This window comes from Mobula hypostoma, chromosome 13 (assembly GCF_963921235.1).
Source record: "Mobula hypostoma chromosome 13, sMobHyp1.1, whole genome shotgun sequence".
Lineage (NCBI taxonomy): Eukaryota > Metazoa > Chordata > Chondrichthyes > Myliobatiformes > Myliobatidae > Mobula > Mobula hypostoma.
Genome location: NC_086109.1, coordinates 94,857,751 through 94,873,793, shown reverse-complemented (window position 1 = coordinate 94,873,793; position 16,043 = coordinate 94,857,751). Strand labels below are relative to the sequence as shown.

Sequence of the window (16,043 nt, the reverse complement as noted above, 5' to 3'; positions counted from 1 at the left end):
TGAAGGTTGATTTGCCCTGTGCCTTCCAAATTCACCTCATGACTTCATATGTCTTCTAGGTGAAGATCATCCTCTTCCAGAAACGAGGTGTTTGGTGCTTCTGTCAGTGTTACTATAGCTATGGGGTTTTATGTCTTGGGGTTGATGGCCCCATGACCAGCTCTCCTTTCGCAGCCGGTGGAGTTAAGCTGAGGATTTGCATCTTCCGAATTATCTCTCTTTTTAATCAGAGTTCGTTCATGTTGAGCGGAGATCCATTGGTACCAGCAGACATCTGCTACCTTGTCCAGTTGCCACTGTAGCTGATGCAGAGCTTTGCATAGTGACCATATTTAAACTTGCTTTCAGCGTTGGTGATAATCTGTTTCCTGTCTTTGGCTATCCTGATTTAAATTATATTACGGATCTGGTACAACTGAACATCAAATCCATTTGCTGTTTGGTATTAAGTACAGACCAGCATGGGCAAGGATAGGGGAATGTTACACATAGAATATCACAGCATGGTACAGGCCCTTTGGCCCGTCATGTTGTGCCACCCCTTTAACCTACTCTAAGATCAGTCTAACCATTCCCTCCTACATAGCCCTCCATTTTCAACCACCAGCCCGAGCTCACTCAATCATCTTCTTACAGAATATCCTTTTGCCAGTAGTTTGTTTTAAACTGTACTTCAATCTTGAAATTGCCATATTTGGATTTGAGTTGTCTTTACATTTGCAATTAAATAACTACAATGCTGCCATACCTTATCCTTTTGAGATTAATATTTGAGGATTCCAAAATTTGACCTGTCTTTTCCAATGCCCTGCCAGGCTTTGCCACTAATTGCAGTGAGTAAACAGCAACAGCTTTCTCTGCAGTCCAAAGAGTGAAGTGGAATTTTTCATTCCTTTCAGAATCATAATCAGGTTTAATATCCCTGGCACATGTCATGAAATTTGTTGTTTCACAGTGGCAGTACATTGTAATACATAATAATAAAGCACTATAAATTACAATAAGAACATATTAAAAAAAAAGAAAATTAAATAAGCAGTGCAATAAGAGAGGGGGAAAAGTAGTGTTCATGGGTTCACTGTCCTTTCAGAAAACCGCCTCCTCGATGGGAGCAAAGAGAAGAGGGCATGTCCTGGGTGATTATGGATGTCACCTTTTTGAGGCATTGCCCTTTGAAGGTGTCCCAGATGCTGGGGAGGCCAGTGCCCATGATGGAGCTGGCTGAGTTTACAACTTCCTGCAGCTTATTCTGATCCTGTGTAGTGGCCCCTCCATACCAAGCGTTGATGCAACCAGTTAAAATGCTCTCCACAGTACATCTGTAGAAATTTGTGAGTGTCTTAGGTGACATACGAATTCTCCTCAAACTCTTAATGAGATGTAGCTGCTGTTGCATCTTCTTTGTAATTGCATCAACGTGTTGGGTCCAGGATTGATCCTCAGAGATGCTGATGTCCAGGAACCTGACACTGCTCACCATTTCCGCTTCTGACCCTCACTCTGTGGTTTACCATTTGGTGCCTTTGCCTATTAAACCAACCAGCTGTTGGATTGATATTTAACCGGAATGGCCCTCAGAGATTCCAGGTTCAGTGTATTGGTTTGAATTGTGTAGAACATGAGAAGATTAAGATTAGCTTTATTTGGTACATTAATATTGAGACATCCAGTGACATATGTCATTTTTCGTCAACAACCAACACAGGCCGGGATGTGCTGGGAGCAGCCCGCAAATGTTGTCCTGCTTTTGGCGCCGATGTAGCATGCCCATAACTGACTAAGCATAACCTCAGCTGGGCTTAGAGGATCTTTGGGCATCACCGGACCAATGACCTCTCTCTAATGTCCAGCACTGGATTGTCTTATTTATTCAGAGATACAGCACAGGAACAGGCATTTCCAGCCCAAGGAGTGCACATTTCAATTATACCCACGTGACCAATTAACCTGGTAACCCGCATGTCTTTGGAATGTGGGAGGAAATTGGAGGATGTCATGGGGAGAACATACAAACTCCTTACAGACAGTGGCAGAAATCGAACCCCGTTTGTTGTGCTAACCGCGATGCCACAGTGTCGCCTCAGAGTGAGGGGCAAGAGGAAAGTGCTGGAGAGAGTAGTGGGCAGCCAGCGACTCCTGTCAGAAAATGAGATGTCGACGAGAGTGTGGCATGACTGCAACACGTGAGAGTGGAATTGTCATCTGATATTTATGGATTTAAGCTTCAAATTACTTTGAAAGTAAAACCGTCTCTGATTCTGTAAAAAAAAACCTGCTGTTATTTATAATTTTAAAGTGTTCTTTTCTCTAGGTATTGTGATATTCTTTGAAAGAGTGTCAAAGACAAGCAGTATGGCATTAGGCAAACAAGTGAAATCACTCTTCAACTTCATTACTTGACCTTCATATAGTACTTTTTCAATAGATCTCTGTAGTACTGTCAAATCATACTACCTTGCTACACAGGAGGAGTCAATTTGACCTTTTGTGCTTATGCAGGTTCTTTCAAAGAGCTTTCCAATTTCACATCAAACCTCATCTTTTTATCTGCAAAGCTGACACTTCAAATATGTATCAAATTGTGTTTTGAGTGTTCCTTTTAATTTGATCTTATAACATTTTCAGGTATTGGAAGCTTTAGAGAGGGTGCAGAAGTGATGTATCCGGATGCTGCCTGGATTGGAGAGTATGCCTTATGAGGATAGACTGAATGAGCTAAGGTTTTTCTCTGGAGTAAAGGAGGATGAGAGGTGATTTGATGGAAGTGTATAAGATGATAAGAGGCATACTTCGAATAGGCAGTCAGACTTTTTAACCATGTAGAAATGGCTGATACGGAAGAGCATAATTTTAGGGTGATTGGAGAAAAGTACTCGAAGTGGTGGGTGCATGGAACACCCTGCCAGGGTGGTGGTTGAGGAGGGTACATTAGGGGCATTTAAGAATCTCTTAGATAGGCATGTGGATGCTAGGAAAATGGAGGTCTATGCAGGAGGAATGCATTACATTGTATTTTGGAGTAAAAACCTCCAGTAATCAGCACAGCATTGTGAGGTGAAGGACCTGTGCTGTCCAGTACTGTTCTATGTTTCTATATGTTGAGTTTCAGGTCTGCAGCCCCTTGTTGAAGAGATATTTCTCCATTCCTCTGTAACTGCACCTTTATGAACTCTGGCCACAAAGGAAACAGTTTCTCCTTTATTTCATCCAAATCTTTAGGATTTTGACTATCTTTGATACATATCAATTTTCTTTGTATTTTTTTAAAATCACCAAACTCTTCCCAAGTTACAACCACTGTACACTTTCCAGAGCTTTGACATAATTTCCTAAGGTGGTCTGAATGGTGTACTGTGGTCCAGTTTTTTATTTCATAGTCTGAGATTTTCCCATGTGGTTTTATAACAGCATGAACAATTTGCTCTGGAAAGTTTAATGATTTATGTTCATTCCATGTCCCTTTATTTCTTCACCAGCTGAAAAATTCCAAGTTAGATTCTTTGTCCCAATGTGTAGTTTTACATATACTTAAAGATTAGGTTTGTCATATGTATGTCAAAGCAAACAGTGAAAAGCATCATTTTGAGTCAACAAACAACACAATCTGAGGATGTGCTGGGAGCAGCCCGCAAGTGTTTCCATGCTTCTGGTGCCAATATGCATGCCCGTAATCTTACAACTCCTAACCTATACACCTTTGGAATTTGAAATGAACGTACAAACTCCTTACAGACAGTGGAAGGAATTGAACCCAGATCAGTGATCTTAACCACTATGCCACTCTACTGCCCCCTACATTACCCATGTTAAATTGTATTTGCTGAATCATTTGCTGATTTTGCCAATTTGGCAATAGCCTCCTGCAGTTTGTTCCCATCCTATTCATTATTTTCTAAGCTGCAGAGCTTCAAGATCAGAGAGGAGGTGTGTGAGTGTGTGTGTGAGAGAGAGAGAGAGTGAGTGAGTGACAGCAAGGTGCCTCTTTAGAATAAATACTGACATTGAGTTTACTTTTTTCCATTAGGGTCTTCCAGTGAGCAGTGGCTCTCCAAAGACCCAGCTCTGGAACGTTTCCGAGGCTACCACTTTCCACACTCCAAAGAGATGATGCGGATTTTCCACAAGAAGTTTGGGCTGCACCATTTCCGAACCAACCAGCTGGAAGCAATTAATGCAGCGCTGCTGAATGAAGATTGCTTTGTTCTGATGCCCACTGGTATGTTGCTGAGGTAGCTCAAGCAAACACCTCAAATAGCTCACTTCATGACAGCTTTTTATTTAGATATACAGCACGATAACAGGCCAATGAGCCTGCACCATCCATGTGACCTATTAGCCTACTAACCCGTACTTCTTTTGAACGTGGGAGGGAATCGGAGCACCCGGAGGAAATCACGCGGTTACGGGGAGAATGTACAAACTCCTTACAAATAGCGGTGGTAATTGAACCCGGGTCAGATACACTGTTATAGTTTTATGCTTACAGATACTCTATTGTGCCACCTAGTTTGATACTCTCCAAGTAGGAGCCATGCAAACGTTTTCTATCTGCATTGTATTCTGTGTTGCGTGTTTATTATATATATTGTAACTAGTTACGTGAGTGGGGGCATGGCAAAAGCACAGGGAATAAGTTACATATTTGTGCTTTGTTCTGGGTGGTTTAGCACTGGGGACTGACGGATGTCATTTCTTTTATTGACTGCTGAGTTATGCTTAAATTTGGTTAAGTCCACTTAAGTATGTTCAGTATCACAGGTCTTAGTTTCATAAGTTTAGTCGCTTCAGTGTTGTTTGTTTTGCTTGTTATTACTAAAGGATCAAATACAGTTCTTCTTTTGGAGTGATTGGAGGGTGTGTCGTACAAGGATATCAATCCGTGGGGGTCGCCAGCTGTGGTAATTGATTTGTTAGAATTGGGCCCTATACCTCATCTTTGTTAACCTATATAAATACACGATTAGTACATTTTGCTTACAATAAAAAGGAGAAGGTCTATAAATGCTGGAAATCCAAAACAGCACACACAAAATGCTGGCATCTTCCCCCTACCTTCTCAGTCCTGAAGAAGGGTCTTGGCTGAAATGTCGACTATCTATTCAATTCCATAGATGCAGCCTGACCTGCTGAGTTCATCCAGTATTTTGCATGTGCTGTTTTGCCTACAATTACTGATTTCAAAAGATATAAATGCTAGTTAATTTTCTTTTTCTTTTCATGAAAAGGGGCGTAACTTTACAGTATTTAGAGGAAAATACGGAGGGAATGTCAGGATTTGATTCTTTTGCACAGACAGGGAGGTATGGAACACGCTGCCAATGGTGGTGATAGAGGCAGATACATTAGTGACATAAAGATAGGCACCTAGATGAGAGATAAATGGAGGGTTTTGGAGGGGGGAAGGGTTAGTTTGATCTTAGAGTGGCTTAACGGTTGGCACGGCAATGTGGGCTGAAGAGCCTGTACTATTTTATAAACAAGGAAAGGGGCAAACAGCGAGGTAACAGCTGCTTTTAGTGGTAATTGTTGAGGAATGCAGATCCTGTACTTCAGTTAGTATCACATGGGGAAGCATTAAAGAAAATGCAATACCCAGTGTGCGGTAGTTCCTTTATTGTGGCTGTTTAGCTTGTGCTTCTTTGCAGAAATCTGTGTTCTGTCTGTTTCAGGTGGAGGAAAGAGTCTGTGTTATCAGCTGCCATCCTGTCTGACCCCAGGAGTCACTGTTGTAATTTCCCCACTCAAGTCACTGATCATGGACCAGGTGCAGAAACTGACTCTGTTTGATGTGAGTTGAAGCGTGTTTGTTTCCTCATGATTTATTGGAATTAATCTGCTATTTCTGTAGTGACAAGACCGTAAAACCACCAGACACTTAAGTCATTCAACTCGTCAAGTCTCCTCTGCTGTTCCATCATGGCTGATTTATTATCCCTCAAGATTGACTAATGTCATATCCTGTACTCAGGTAGCAGAGAGGGAGTGCCAGGGGTGGGGGTGGTGTGGGTGCAGACACACCCATCCCTGAGACACCAGTCTAGGACATTTGATCCCAAACAATTGATTTTTTTTGATCATTACAGAATGTCTCTCTGGTGTTTCCCTCTCCCTTCCCCTTTTCCCAACCATGATTCCCCTCTCCCTGCTCCCTTCCCACTCTCAGTGAACAATAGAGGCCAATATCAGAATCAGGCTTATCTTCACTTGCATATGTCATGAAATTGTGTTTTTTGTGTGGCAGCAGTACAGTGTAATACATAAAATTACTACAATATAGTACAAAAGTCTTGGGCACCCTAGCTGTATATAAAACCATAAGATATTAACCATTTGGCCCATCAAGTCTGCTCTGCTTTTTGCCTCAGCCCCAATCTCCTGCCTCCCTCCCCCTCCCCCAATATCCCTTCGTGCCCTGACCAGTCAAGAATCTATCAATCTTTGCCTTAAATATACATAAAGACTTGGCCTCCACAGCTGCCTGTAGCAGTGAATTCCACAGATTCATCACTCTCGGGCTAAAGAAATTCCTGCTCATCTCCATTCCAAAAGGATGTCCCTCTAGTTTGACGCTGTGTCCTCTGGTCCTAGACTCTGCTACCATGCCATAGAAAACATCCTCTCCACATCCACTCTACCGAGGCCTTTCACTATTTGATAGTCACTCCTCATTCTTCTAAATTCCAGCAAATACAGGCCGAGGGCGATCAAATGCTCTTCATTTGACCAGCTGCTTCATCCTGGGATCATTGTCATGAACCTCCTTTGAACCCTCTCCAGTTTCAGCACATTCTTTCTAAGATAAGGGGCTCAAAACTGCTCTCAAGCCTCACCAGTACCTTATAAAGTCTTAACATTAAATTCTTGCTTTTTATTCTAATCCTTTTGAAATGAATGCCAACATCGCATTTGCCTTCCTTGCCACAGAATTAACCTGCAAACTAATCTTTAGGGAATCCTGCACGAGGACTACCAATCCCTCAGATTTTTGTATTTTCTCTTAGATAATAGTCAACACTTTCATTTCTTCTACCAAAATGCATGACCATACACTTCCTGACACTGTATTCCATCTGCCATTTCTTTGCCCATTCTCCTAATCTAAGTCCTTCTGTAGCCTCCCTATTTCCTCAAATCTACCTGCCCTTCCACCTATCTTCATATCATCTGCTAACTTTGCAACAAATCCATCAATTCCATCATCCAAATCATTGACATGTAATGTAAAAAGAATTGGTCCCAACGCAGACCCTGTTGAACACCACTACACAACAGCAGCCAACCAGAAAGCTCCCTTTATTCCCACTCTTTACCTCCTGCCAATTAACCACTGCTAGAATCTTCCCTGTGACACCATGGGCTTGTAACTTGTTAAGCAGCCTCATGTATAACACCTTGTCAAAGGCCTTCTGAAAATCGAATTGCACAGCATCAGTCAATTCTCCTTCGTCTATTTTGCTTATTATTTCTTCAAAGAATCCCAACAGATTTGTCAGGCAAGATTTTCCCTTGAAGAAACCATGTTGACGACAGCTTCTTTTATTATGTGCCTCCAAGTACCCGAAAACTATGTCCTGAATAATCGACTCCACCATCTTCCCTAATATATGTCTAACTGGCATATAATTTCCTTTCTTCTGCCTCTCTCCCTTCTAGAAGAGTGGAGTGATATTTGCAATTTTCCAGTCTTCTGGAGCTATTCCAGAATCTAGTGATTCTTGAAAATAATTTTTAATGCCTCCACAATCTCTACAGCTGCTCTTTTAGAACCCTGGGGTGTAGACCATCTGGTCCAGGTGACTTATCTACCTTCAGACCTTTCAGTTTTACCAAGAACCTTTTCTCTGGTAATGGTAACTTCTCACACTTTGTGACCCCTGACATCTGGAACTTCCACCATACTGCTCTTGTCTTTCACAGTGAAAACTGATGCAAAGTACTTATTCAGTTCATCCGCGATTTCCTTCTCCCCCACTACTACCTCTCCAGCATTGTTTTCCGACAGTCCAATATCCACTCTTGCTTCTCTTTTACACTTAATGTATGAAGAAACTTTTGGTACCCGCTTTAATATTGGCTGGCTTAATTTCATATTCCATCTTTACCTTCTTTATGACTCTTTTTAGTTGTCTTCTGTCGGTATTTAAAAGCTTCCCAGACCTCTAACTTCCAACTAATTTTTGGTCTATTATATGCCCTCTGTTTGGCTTTTATGTTGGCTTTGACTTCCATTGTTAGTCATGGTTGTGTTATCTTGCCTTTAGAATACTACTTCGTTTTCGGGATGTAAAATCCTGTGCCTTCCGAATTGCTGCTCAAACTTCCTCCCATTGCTGCTCTGCCATCATCCCTGCCAGTATTCTTTTCCAATCGCTTCTGGCCAACTCCTCTCTCATGCCTATGTAATTCCCTTTACTCCACTGTAATACTGATACATCTGACTTTAGCTTCTCCTACTCAAATTTTAGGGCGAATTTGATCATATTATAATCATATTCCCTAAGGGTTCTTTTACCTTAAGCTCTCTAATCAATTCCAGTTCATTGCGCAGCACCCATTTCAGAATAGCTGATCCCCTAGTGGGCCTAACCATGAGCTGATGTAAAAAGCCATCTCGCAGATATTCCAGAAATTCCCCCTTTTGGAATCCTATCCCTACCTGATTTTCCCAGTCTACCTGCATGTTGAAATCCTTCATGACTATTGTAACATTGTCCTTTTGGCATGTATTTTCTATTAAAATGTATGGTCACTTCACCTATGAATCTGCTGGTGTGATATACTGTGTCCGGTGCTCCCGGTGTGGCCTTCTATAGATTGGGAGACCACTTCGCTGAACACCTGCGTTCTGTCCACCAGGGGAAGCAGGATCTCCCAGTGGCCACACATTTTAATTCCATGTCCCATTCCCATTCTGATATGTCTATCCACGGCCTCCTCTACTGTAAAGATGAAGCTACACTCAGGTTGGAGGAACTACAGCTTATATTCCGTCTGGGTAGCCTCCAACCTGATGGCATGAACATTGATTTCTCTAACTTCCGTTAATGACCCTCCTCCCTTTCTTACCCCATCCCTATTTTATTTATTTATTTTCTCTCTCTTTTTTTTTCTTTCTTTTCCTCTCGCAATAACTCCTTGCCTGTTCTCCATCTTCCTCTGGTGCTCCCCTTCCCCGTTCTTTCTTCTAAGGCCTTCCGTCCCATGATACTCCCCCTTCTTCAGCCTTGTATCCCTTTTGCCAATCAACTTCCCAGCTCTTGGCTTCAGCCCTCCCCCTCCTGTCTTCTCCTATCATTTTGGGTCTCCCCTCCCCCTCCCACTTTCAAATCTCTTACTATCTCTTTTTTCCGTTAGTCCTGACGAAGGGTGTCGGCCCGAAACATCGACTGTACCTCTTCCTAGAGATGCTGCCTGGCCTGCTGCGTTCCACCAGCATTTTGTGTGTGTTGCCCCAGTAGATACACTGAGTGGCTAGCTCATCCCAGTAACCCAAAGAGCGGAGGCACTGACCCAGAGGGCAACTGCATGGCACCAGCCAGCCTAGAAATGGACCAAACGGCTAGAACCTTGAAGGGAGGGCAAGACTCGCTTCGGTCAGCAAGGGCAAGCTGTGAAGGAAGTTGTGAGAAGCGGGGAGGTGACATTTGTAATTATGCATTTTGTTTTCCTTTCCCAGATCCCAGCGACACAGCTGACTGGGAATAAGAGTGATTCAGAAGCTGCCAGGATCTACATGCAGCTGTCCAAGAAGGATCCTGTTCTGAAGCTGCTCTACTGCACTCCTGAGAAGGTGCTAATATCAGTCTGAAAGCGAGAGGCGTGTGTAGCAAGGGTAGTGCAGTTCGCATGAGTTAGCAGTAATGGTGTGCTGGAGTAGTTCATCAAGTATGTGAGAGATGCTGTTCCTGAGGATTTGGTAGTGTAGTGGTTAGTGTAACTCTCTTATAGCACCAGTGACTGCTGCTGTCCGTAAGGAGTTTGTATGATTTCCCCTGGACCTCGTGGGTTTCCTCTGGGTTCTCTGGTTTCCTCCCACATTCCAAACCGTACACGTTAGTAGGGTAATTGGTCACGTGGGTGTAATTGGGCCAGAAGTGCCTGTTACCATGCTGTATCTTTAACTAAATCAATAAAATAAGGGAAGAAAGTAACTTGAATTTCTTATTGTGGGGAGAAGAGATTCATTAGGTCGGGGGGCAGAGTGGTGATTCACATGATCAAATTTTATACAAAGTGAACTCTGAAACCAGGGTCTTAAATCGTGGCCGAGTGTCAGCACTGTGGGTAGTTGTGAGGCCGGAGTCAGGGCTTGAGAATAGAGCCTGGTTTGTTACTGTGCTCGCAAGCTGATGACTGCTTGAAAAGTGAGCAAAAGTAAAAACAGAGGGGGAAATAATAATTTGCGGTGGCCTCATTAGCAACCACAAATCCTGAATGGGAGCAAGTAGCCCTTGTTCCTAACCTATTTAACCCTTCCCTATAACTCAGGTCCTCGTGCTCCAGCAACATTCTTGTAAATTTTATCTGCGCTCTTTCATTCTTATTGATGTCTTTCCCTTGGGTAGGTGACATGATACTGCACACGATACTCTAAATTAAGCCTCACAAATGTCTTTTACAATATCTCTATTGCAATTTCTTTTCCTTAACAAACTAAAGTTAACCTAAAACATATGTTGTGCTAATTTTTTAACCTACTCCCAAGATCAATCCCTCCTACATAGCCACACACATCAAAGTTGCTGGTGAACACAGCAGGCCAAGGCAGCATCTCTAGGAAGAGGTACAGTCGACACTTCAGGCCAAGACCCTACTAACTCTTCCTTCAGTTAGTCCTGACGAAGGATCTCAGCCTGAAACGTCGACTGTACCTCTTCCTCGAGATGCTGCCTGGCCTGCTGCGTTCACCAGCAACTTTGATGTGTGTTGCTTGAATTTCCAACACCTGCAGAATTCCTGTTTGCCTCCTACATAGCCCTCCATTTTTCTATTAGCCATGTATTAGACACTGGCGGGAAAGACGGCAGAGCAGCAGTGGCTGGAGTTTATGCGAAAAATGACGAATGTGCAAGACAGGTATATTCCAAAAAAGAAGAAATTTTCGAGTGGAAAAAGGATGCAACCGTGGTTGACAAGAGAAGTCAAAGCCAAAGTTAAAGCAAAGGAGAGGACATACAAGGAAGCAAAAATTAGTGGGAAGACAGAGGATTGGGAAGTTTTTAAAACCTTACAAAAGGAAACTAAGAAGGTCATTAAGAGAGAAAAGATTAACTATGAAAGGAAACTAGCAAATAATATCAAAGAGGATACTAAAAACTTTTTCAAGTATATAAAGAGTAAAAGACAGGTGAGAGTAGATATAGGACCGATAGAAAATGATACTGGAGAAATTGTAATGAGAGATGAGGAGATGGCAGAGGAACTGAATGAGTATTTTGCATCAGTCTTCACTGAGGAAGACAGCAGGATACCAGACACTCAAGGGTGGCAGGGAAGAGAAGTGTGCGCAGTCACAATTATGACAGAGAAAGTACACAGGAAGCTAAATAGGCTAAAGGTCAATAAATCTCCTGGACCAGATGGAATGCACTCTCGTGTTCTGAAGGAAGTAGCTGTGGAGATTGCGGAGGCATTAGCGATGATCTTTCAAAAGTCGATAGATTCTGGCATGGTTCCAGAAGACTGGAAGATTGCAAATGTCACTCCGCTATTTAAGAAGGGGGCAAGGAAGCAAAAAGGAAAATATAGACCTGTTAGCTTGACATCGGTGGTTGGGAAGTTGTTGGAGTCGATTGTCAAGGATGAGGTTACAGAGCACCTGGAGGCATATGACAAGATAGGCAGAACTCAGCATGGTTTCCTTAACGGAAAATCCTGCCTGACAAACCTATTACAATTTTTTGAGGAAATTACCAATAGGCTAGACAAGGGAGATGCAGTGGATGTTGTATATTTGGATTTTCAGAAGGCGTTTGACAAGGTGCCACACATGAGGCTACTTAACAAGATAAGAGCCCATGGAATTACGGGAAAGTTACATACGTGGATAGAGCGTTGGCTGATTGGCAGGAAACAGAGAGTGGGAATAAAGGGATCCTATTCTGGTTGGCTGCCGGTTACCAGTGGTGTTCCACAGGGATCAGTGTTGGGGCCGCTTCTTTTTACATTGTACATCAACGATCTGGATTATGGAATAGATGGCTTTGTGGCTAAGTTTGCTGATGATACGAAGATAGGTGGAGGGGCCGGTAGTGCTGAGGAAACGGAGAGTCTGCAGAGAGACTTGGATAGATTGGAAGAATGGGCGGAGAAGTGGCAAATGAAGTACAATGTTGGAAAGTGTATGGTTATGCACTTTGGCAGAAAAAATAAACGGGCAGACTATTATTTAAATGGGAAAGAATTCAAAGTTCTGAGATGCAACGGGACTTGGAAGTCCTCGTACAGGATACCCTTGAAGTTAACCTCCAGGTTGAGTCAGTAGTGAAGAAGGTGAATGCAATGTTGGCATTCATTTCTAGAGGAATAGAGTATAGGAGCAGGGATGTGATGTTGAGGCTCTATAAGGTGCTGGTGAGACCTCACTTGGAGTACTGTGGGCAGTTTTGGTCTCCTTATTTAAGAAAGGATGTGCTGACGTTGGAGAGGGTACAGAGAAGATTCACGAGAATGATTCCGGGAATGAGAGGGTTAACATATGAGGAACGTTTGTCCGCTCTTGGACTGTATTCCTTGGAGTTTAGAAGAATGAGGGGAGACCTCATAGAAGCATTTCAAATGTTAAAAGGCATGGACAGAGTGGATGTGGCAAAGTTGTTTCCCATGATGGGGGGAGTCTAGTATGAGAGGGCATGACTTCAGGATGGAAGGGCGCCCTTTTAGAACAGAAATGCGAAGAAATTTTTTTAGTCAGAGGGTGGTGAATCTATGGAATTTGTTGCCTCGGGCAGCAGTGGAGGCCAAGTCATTGGGTGTATTTAAGGCAGAGATTGATAGGTATCTGAGTAGCCAGGGCATCAAAGGTTATGGTGAAAAGGCGGGGCAGTGGGACTAAATAGGATAAAATGGATCAGCTCATGATAAAATGGTGGAGCAGATGCGATGGGCCGAATGGCCTACTTCTGCTCCTTTGTCTTATGGTCTTATGTACCTATCTAAGGCTGGCCGGTGGTGTAGTGGAATCAGCACCGGACTTTGAGGTGAATGGTCCCATGTTATAATCCAGCCAGCCCCTTGTACATGTTCCATCCGTGCTGGATTGAGCGTTGAATTAGCAACTCTGCCTTGTTAAAAAAAAAAGACAAATGCTAAGGAAATTGCAAAATGCAAGGCGCAAAAATGAACAACATGTGCCTAAGTAAAAGTCTCCTAAATGTCTCTAATGTATCTGCTTCTACCATCGTTCCACACATCCACTAATCTGCTCTTCTGTGTAAAATGTCCCCCTATACTTTCATCCAGTCACCTTAAAATTATGCTCTCTTGTCTCTGGCTATCCGCACAATCTATGCCTTTCACCATTGTGTACATCTCTATCAAGTCACCTCTCAAAAGTTTATCCTCAATAGGTCTGGGATTGTGATATCTGTGCAATTGTTGCTAAAAAAAAAAAAAATAAATCTGTTTATTGCACATCTCAGTGTAGCTAGACTTTGGGAAAGGTATGAAATGCTATTGCTTGAGCATTGCCGGAATCTATTTGGCCACCACCTGTGGTGTATTCTTGCTGGTATCACTCATTGTATTGATGCCTGTAACACTGTACTCTTTCACGGCAGCTTAACCCATGACGTGAAACCATTGGAAATTTGGGAGAATTTTACTAATTTACAGAGTCTTTGAGCACTGCAGCTCAGAAATATGTCTTTCAGACCATGTGGTCTGTGCCAAACTATTATTCTGCCTGGTCCCATCAACCTGCACCTGGACCATAGACCTCCGTGCCCCTCCCATCTATGTACTTATCCAGACTTCTCTTAGATGTTGAAATCGAACGCGCATCCACCACTTCTGCTGGCAGATCTTCCACACTCTCAGCACCCTCTGAGTGAAGAAGTTCCCCTTCATATTCCCGTTAAATGTTTCACCTTTCCCCCTTAACTCATGACCTCCTGTTCTAGGATCACCCAACCTGAGGAAAAAGCCTGCTTGCATTCTATACCTGCTTGTTATCTGTTCCCCTCATAATTTTGTGTTCCTCTATAAAATTTCCCCTCATTCTCCTACACTCCATAAGACCATAAGATATAGGAGCAGAATTAGGCCATTTGGCCCATCGAGTTTGCTCCACCATTCAATCATGGCTGATCCTTTTTTTTTCCTCCTCCTCAACCCCATTTCCCAGCCTTCTCCCCGTAACCTTCCATGTCCAATCAAGAGCTTATCAATCTCTGTCTTAAATATTCCCAACGACCTGGCCTCCACAACAGCATGTGGCAACAAATTCCACAAATTCACCACCCTCTGGCTGAAGAAATTTCTCCATATCTGTTTTAAGTGGACGTCCCTCTATCCTGAGGCTGTACCTTCTTGTCCTAGACTCTCCCACCTTGGGAAACATCCTTTCCACATTTACTTTGTGTAGGCCTTTCAACATTCGAAAGGTTTCAATGAGATTCTCCCCCCCCCCCCACTTCATCCTTCTAAATTCCAGTGATTACAGACCCAGAGCCATCAAACGTTCCTCGTATGATAACCCTTTCATTCCTGAAATCATCCTTGTGAGCCCCGTCTGGACCCTCTCCAATGTCAACATATCTTTTCTAAGATGAGCCCAAAACTGTTCACAACACTCGAGGGGTGGCTCACCAGTGCCTTATAAAGCCTCAGCATCACATCCCTGCTTACATCCCGCTTCAGGGAATAACGTTGCCTAACCTATTCACTGCTTCCTTATGCCAAGTCCCGGCAACACTCTTTATGAGAGGTCGCACATCTAAACTTTATTAAAATCACTAATTTTCCTCTGCAGTTTGTTTTTAATTTATTCTTTGTATTCTTGAAGTTGACTGTTCACTGTGTCTGAACTGCAGCTACCATTCAGAAACCCCAGCCTTCATTTACACTGAATCCCAAGGAGCTTCACAGTGTGAATCTGATGAACATACCCTTGCTAGTGCATTTTCTGTGCTGTAACCTACAGGAAATCAAGATGCGAGTGGTCTCTGGGTGACTAGGGGTTGTTTGGTGGAGAGGGAAGAGGTGAGCAGTTGTAAGACTGGACAGCTACATGATAATATAAAACTGCAACAGGAGCCATCCCACAACCACCATTATAAGTTTAGGTATCAGTGATACTGTGCTCTAAAAGTGATTGGGTGGCACGGTAGCATGGCGGTTATCACAGCATTTTACAGCGCCGCTGTCTGTAAGGAACTGATACGTTATCCCCGTGACCGTGTGGGTTTCCTCCCAAATTCCAAAGACTTCAGTTAGGGATAGTGGGTTAGGGGCATGATTTGTTGCACTGGAAGCACAGTGACACTTGTGGGCTGCCTAGCACAATCCTCGCTGGTTTCATTTGACCAAACAGCACATTTCCTGTATGCTTCAATATACGTGTGATAAATAAAGCTAATCTTTTTACATTTCTTTCATTACCCTTTACTGAGCCTGGTAACCTTGACTATTGTCTTTCATGCAGGTTAGCGCTAGCAACCGATTGATCTCAGCACTGCAAAACTTATATGAGAGGAAGCTTTTGGCTCGTTTTGTTATCGACGAGGCTCACTGTGTTAGCCAGGTACGTGCCCCATTTTTGTCTTTTCTAGAATTCAGTTCAAGTTCAAATTCAGTTTATTGTCATTCAACTCTCTAGATGTACCCCACCAAACGAGACAATGTTCCTCCAGACCAAGGTGCACAACACAGTATGTATACCTGACACACATAACACATAAAGTTATATTATCACAAATAAATTAACAAATAATAAGGTGCATTGAATGACACAAGTTAAAAAGAAAACATTATATCGCTACTGGCCATTCATAAGTGTAGAAACCTGAGTGGTGGCAGAGGGTCAGAGAGATTGTTGATGGGAA

The 16,043-nt window shown here is 42.9% G+C and overlaps 1 protein-coding gene across 3 annotated transcripts in view; it reads left to right on the top strand.

Moving 5' to 3' along the window:
* blm (BLM RecQ like helicase) overlaps positions 1-16,043 on the top strand; it is an 88,822-nt gene that overhangs the window by 21,788 nt on the left and 50,991 nt on the right. For all 3 annotated transcript variants that reach the window (XM_063066221.1, XM_063066222.1, XM_063066220.1), the window contains 4 exons: positions 4,025-4,216; positions 5,670-5,788; positions 9,677-9,790; positions 15,644-15,742. In XM_063066221.1, coding sequence (XP_062922291.1) covers positions 4,025-4,216; positions 5,670-5,788; positions 9,677-9,790; positions 15,644-15,742 — 524 coding nt within the window. The remainder of the gene's footprint in view (positions 1-4,024; positions 4,217-5,669; positions 5,789-9,676; positions 9,791-15,643; positions 15,743-16,043) is intronic.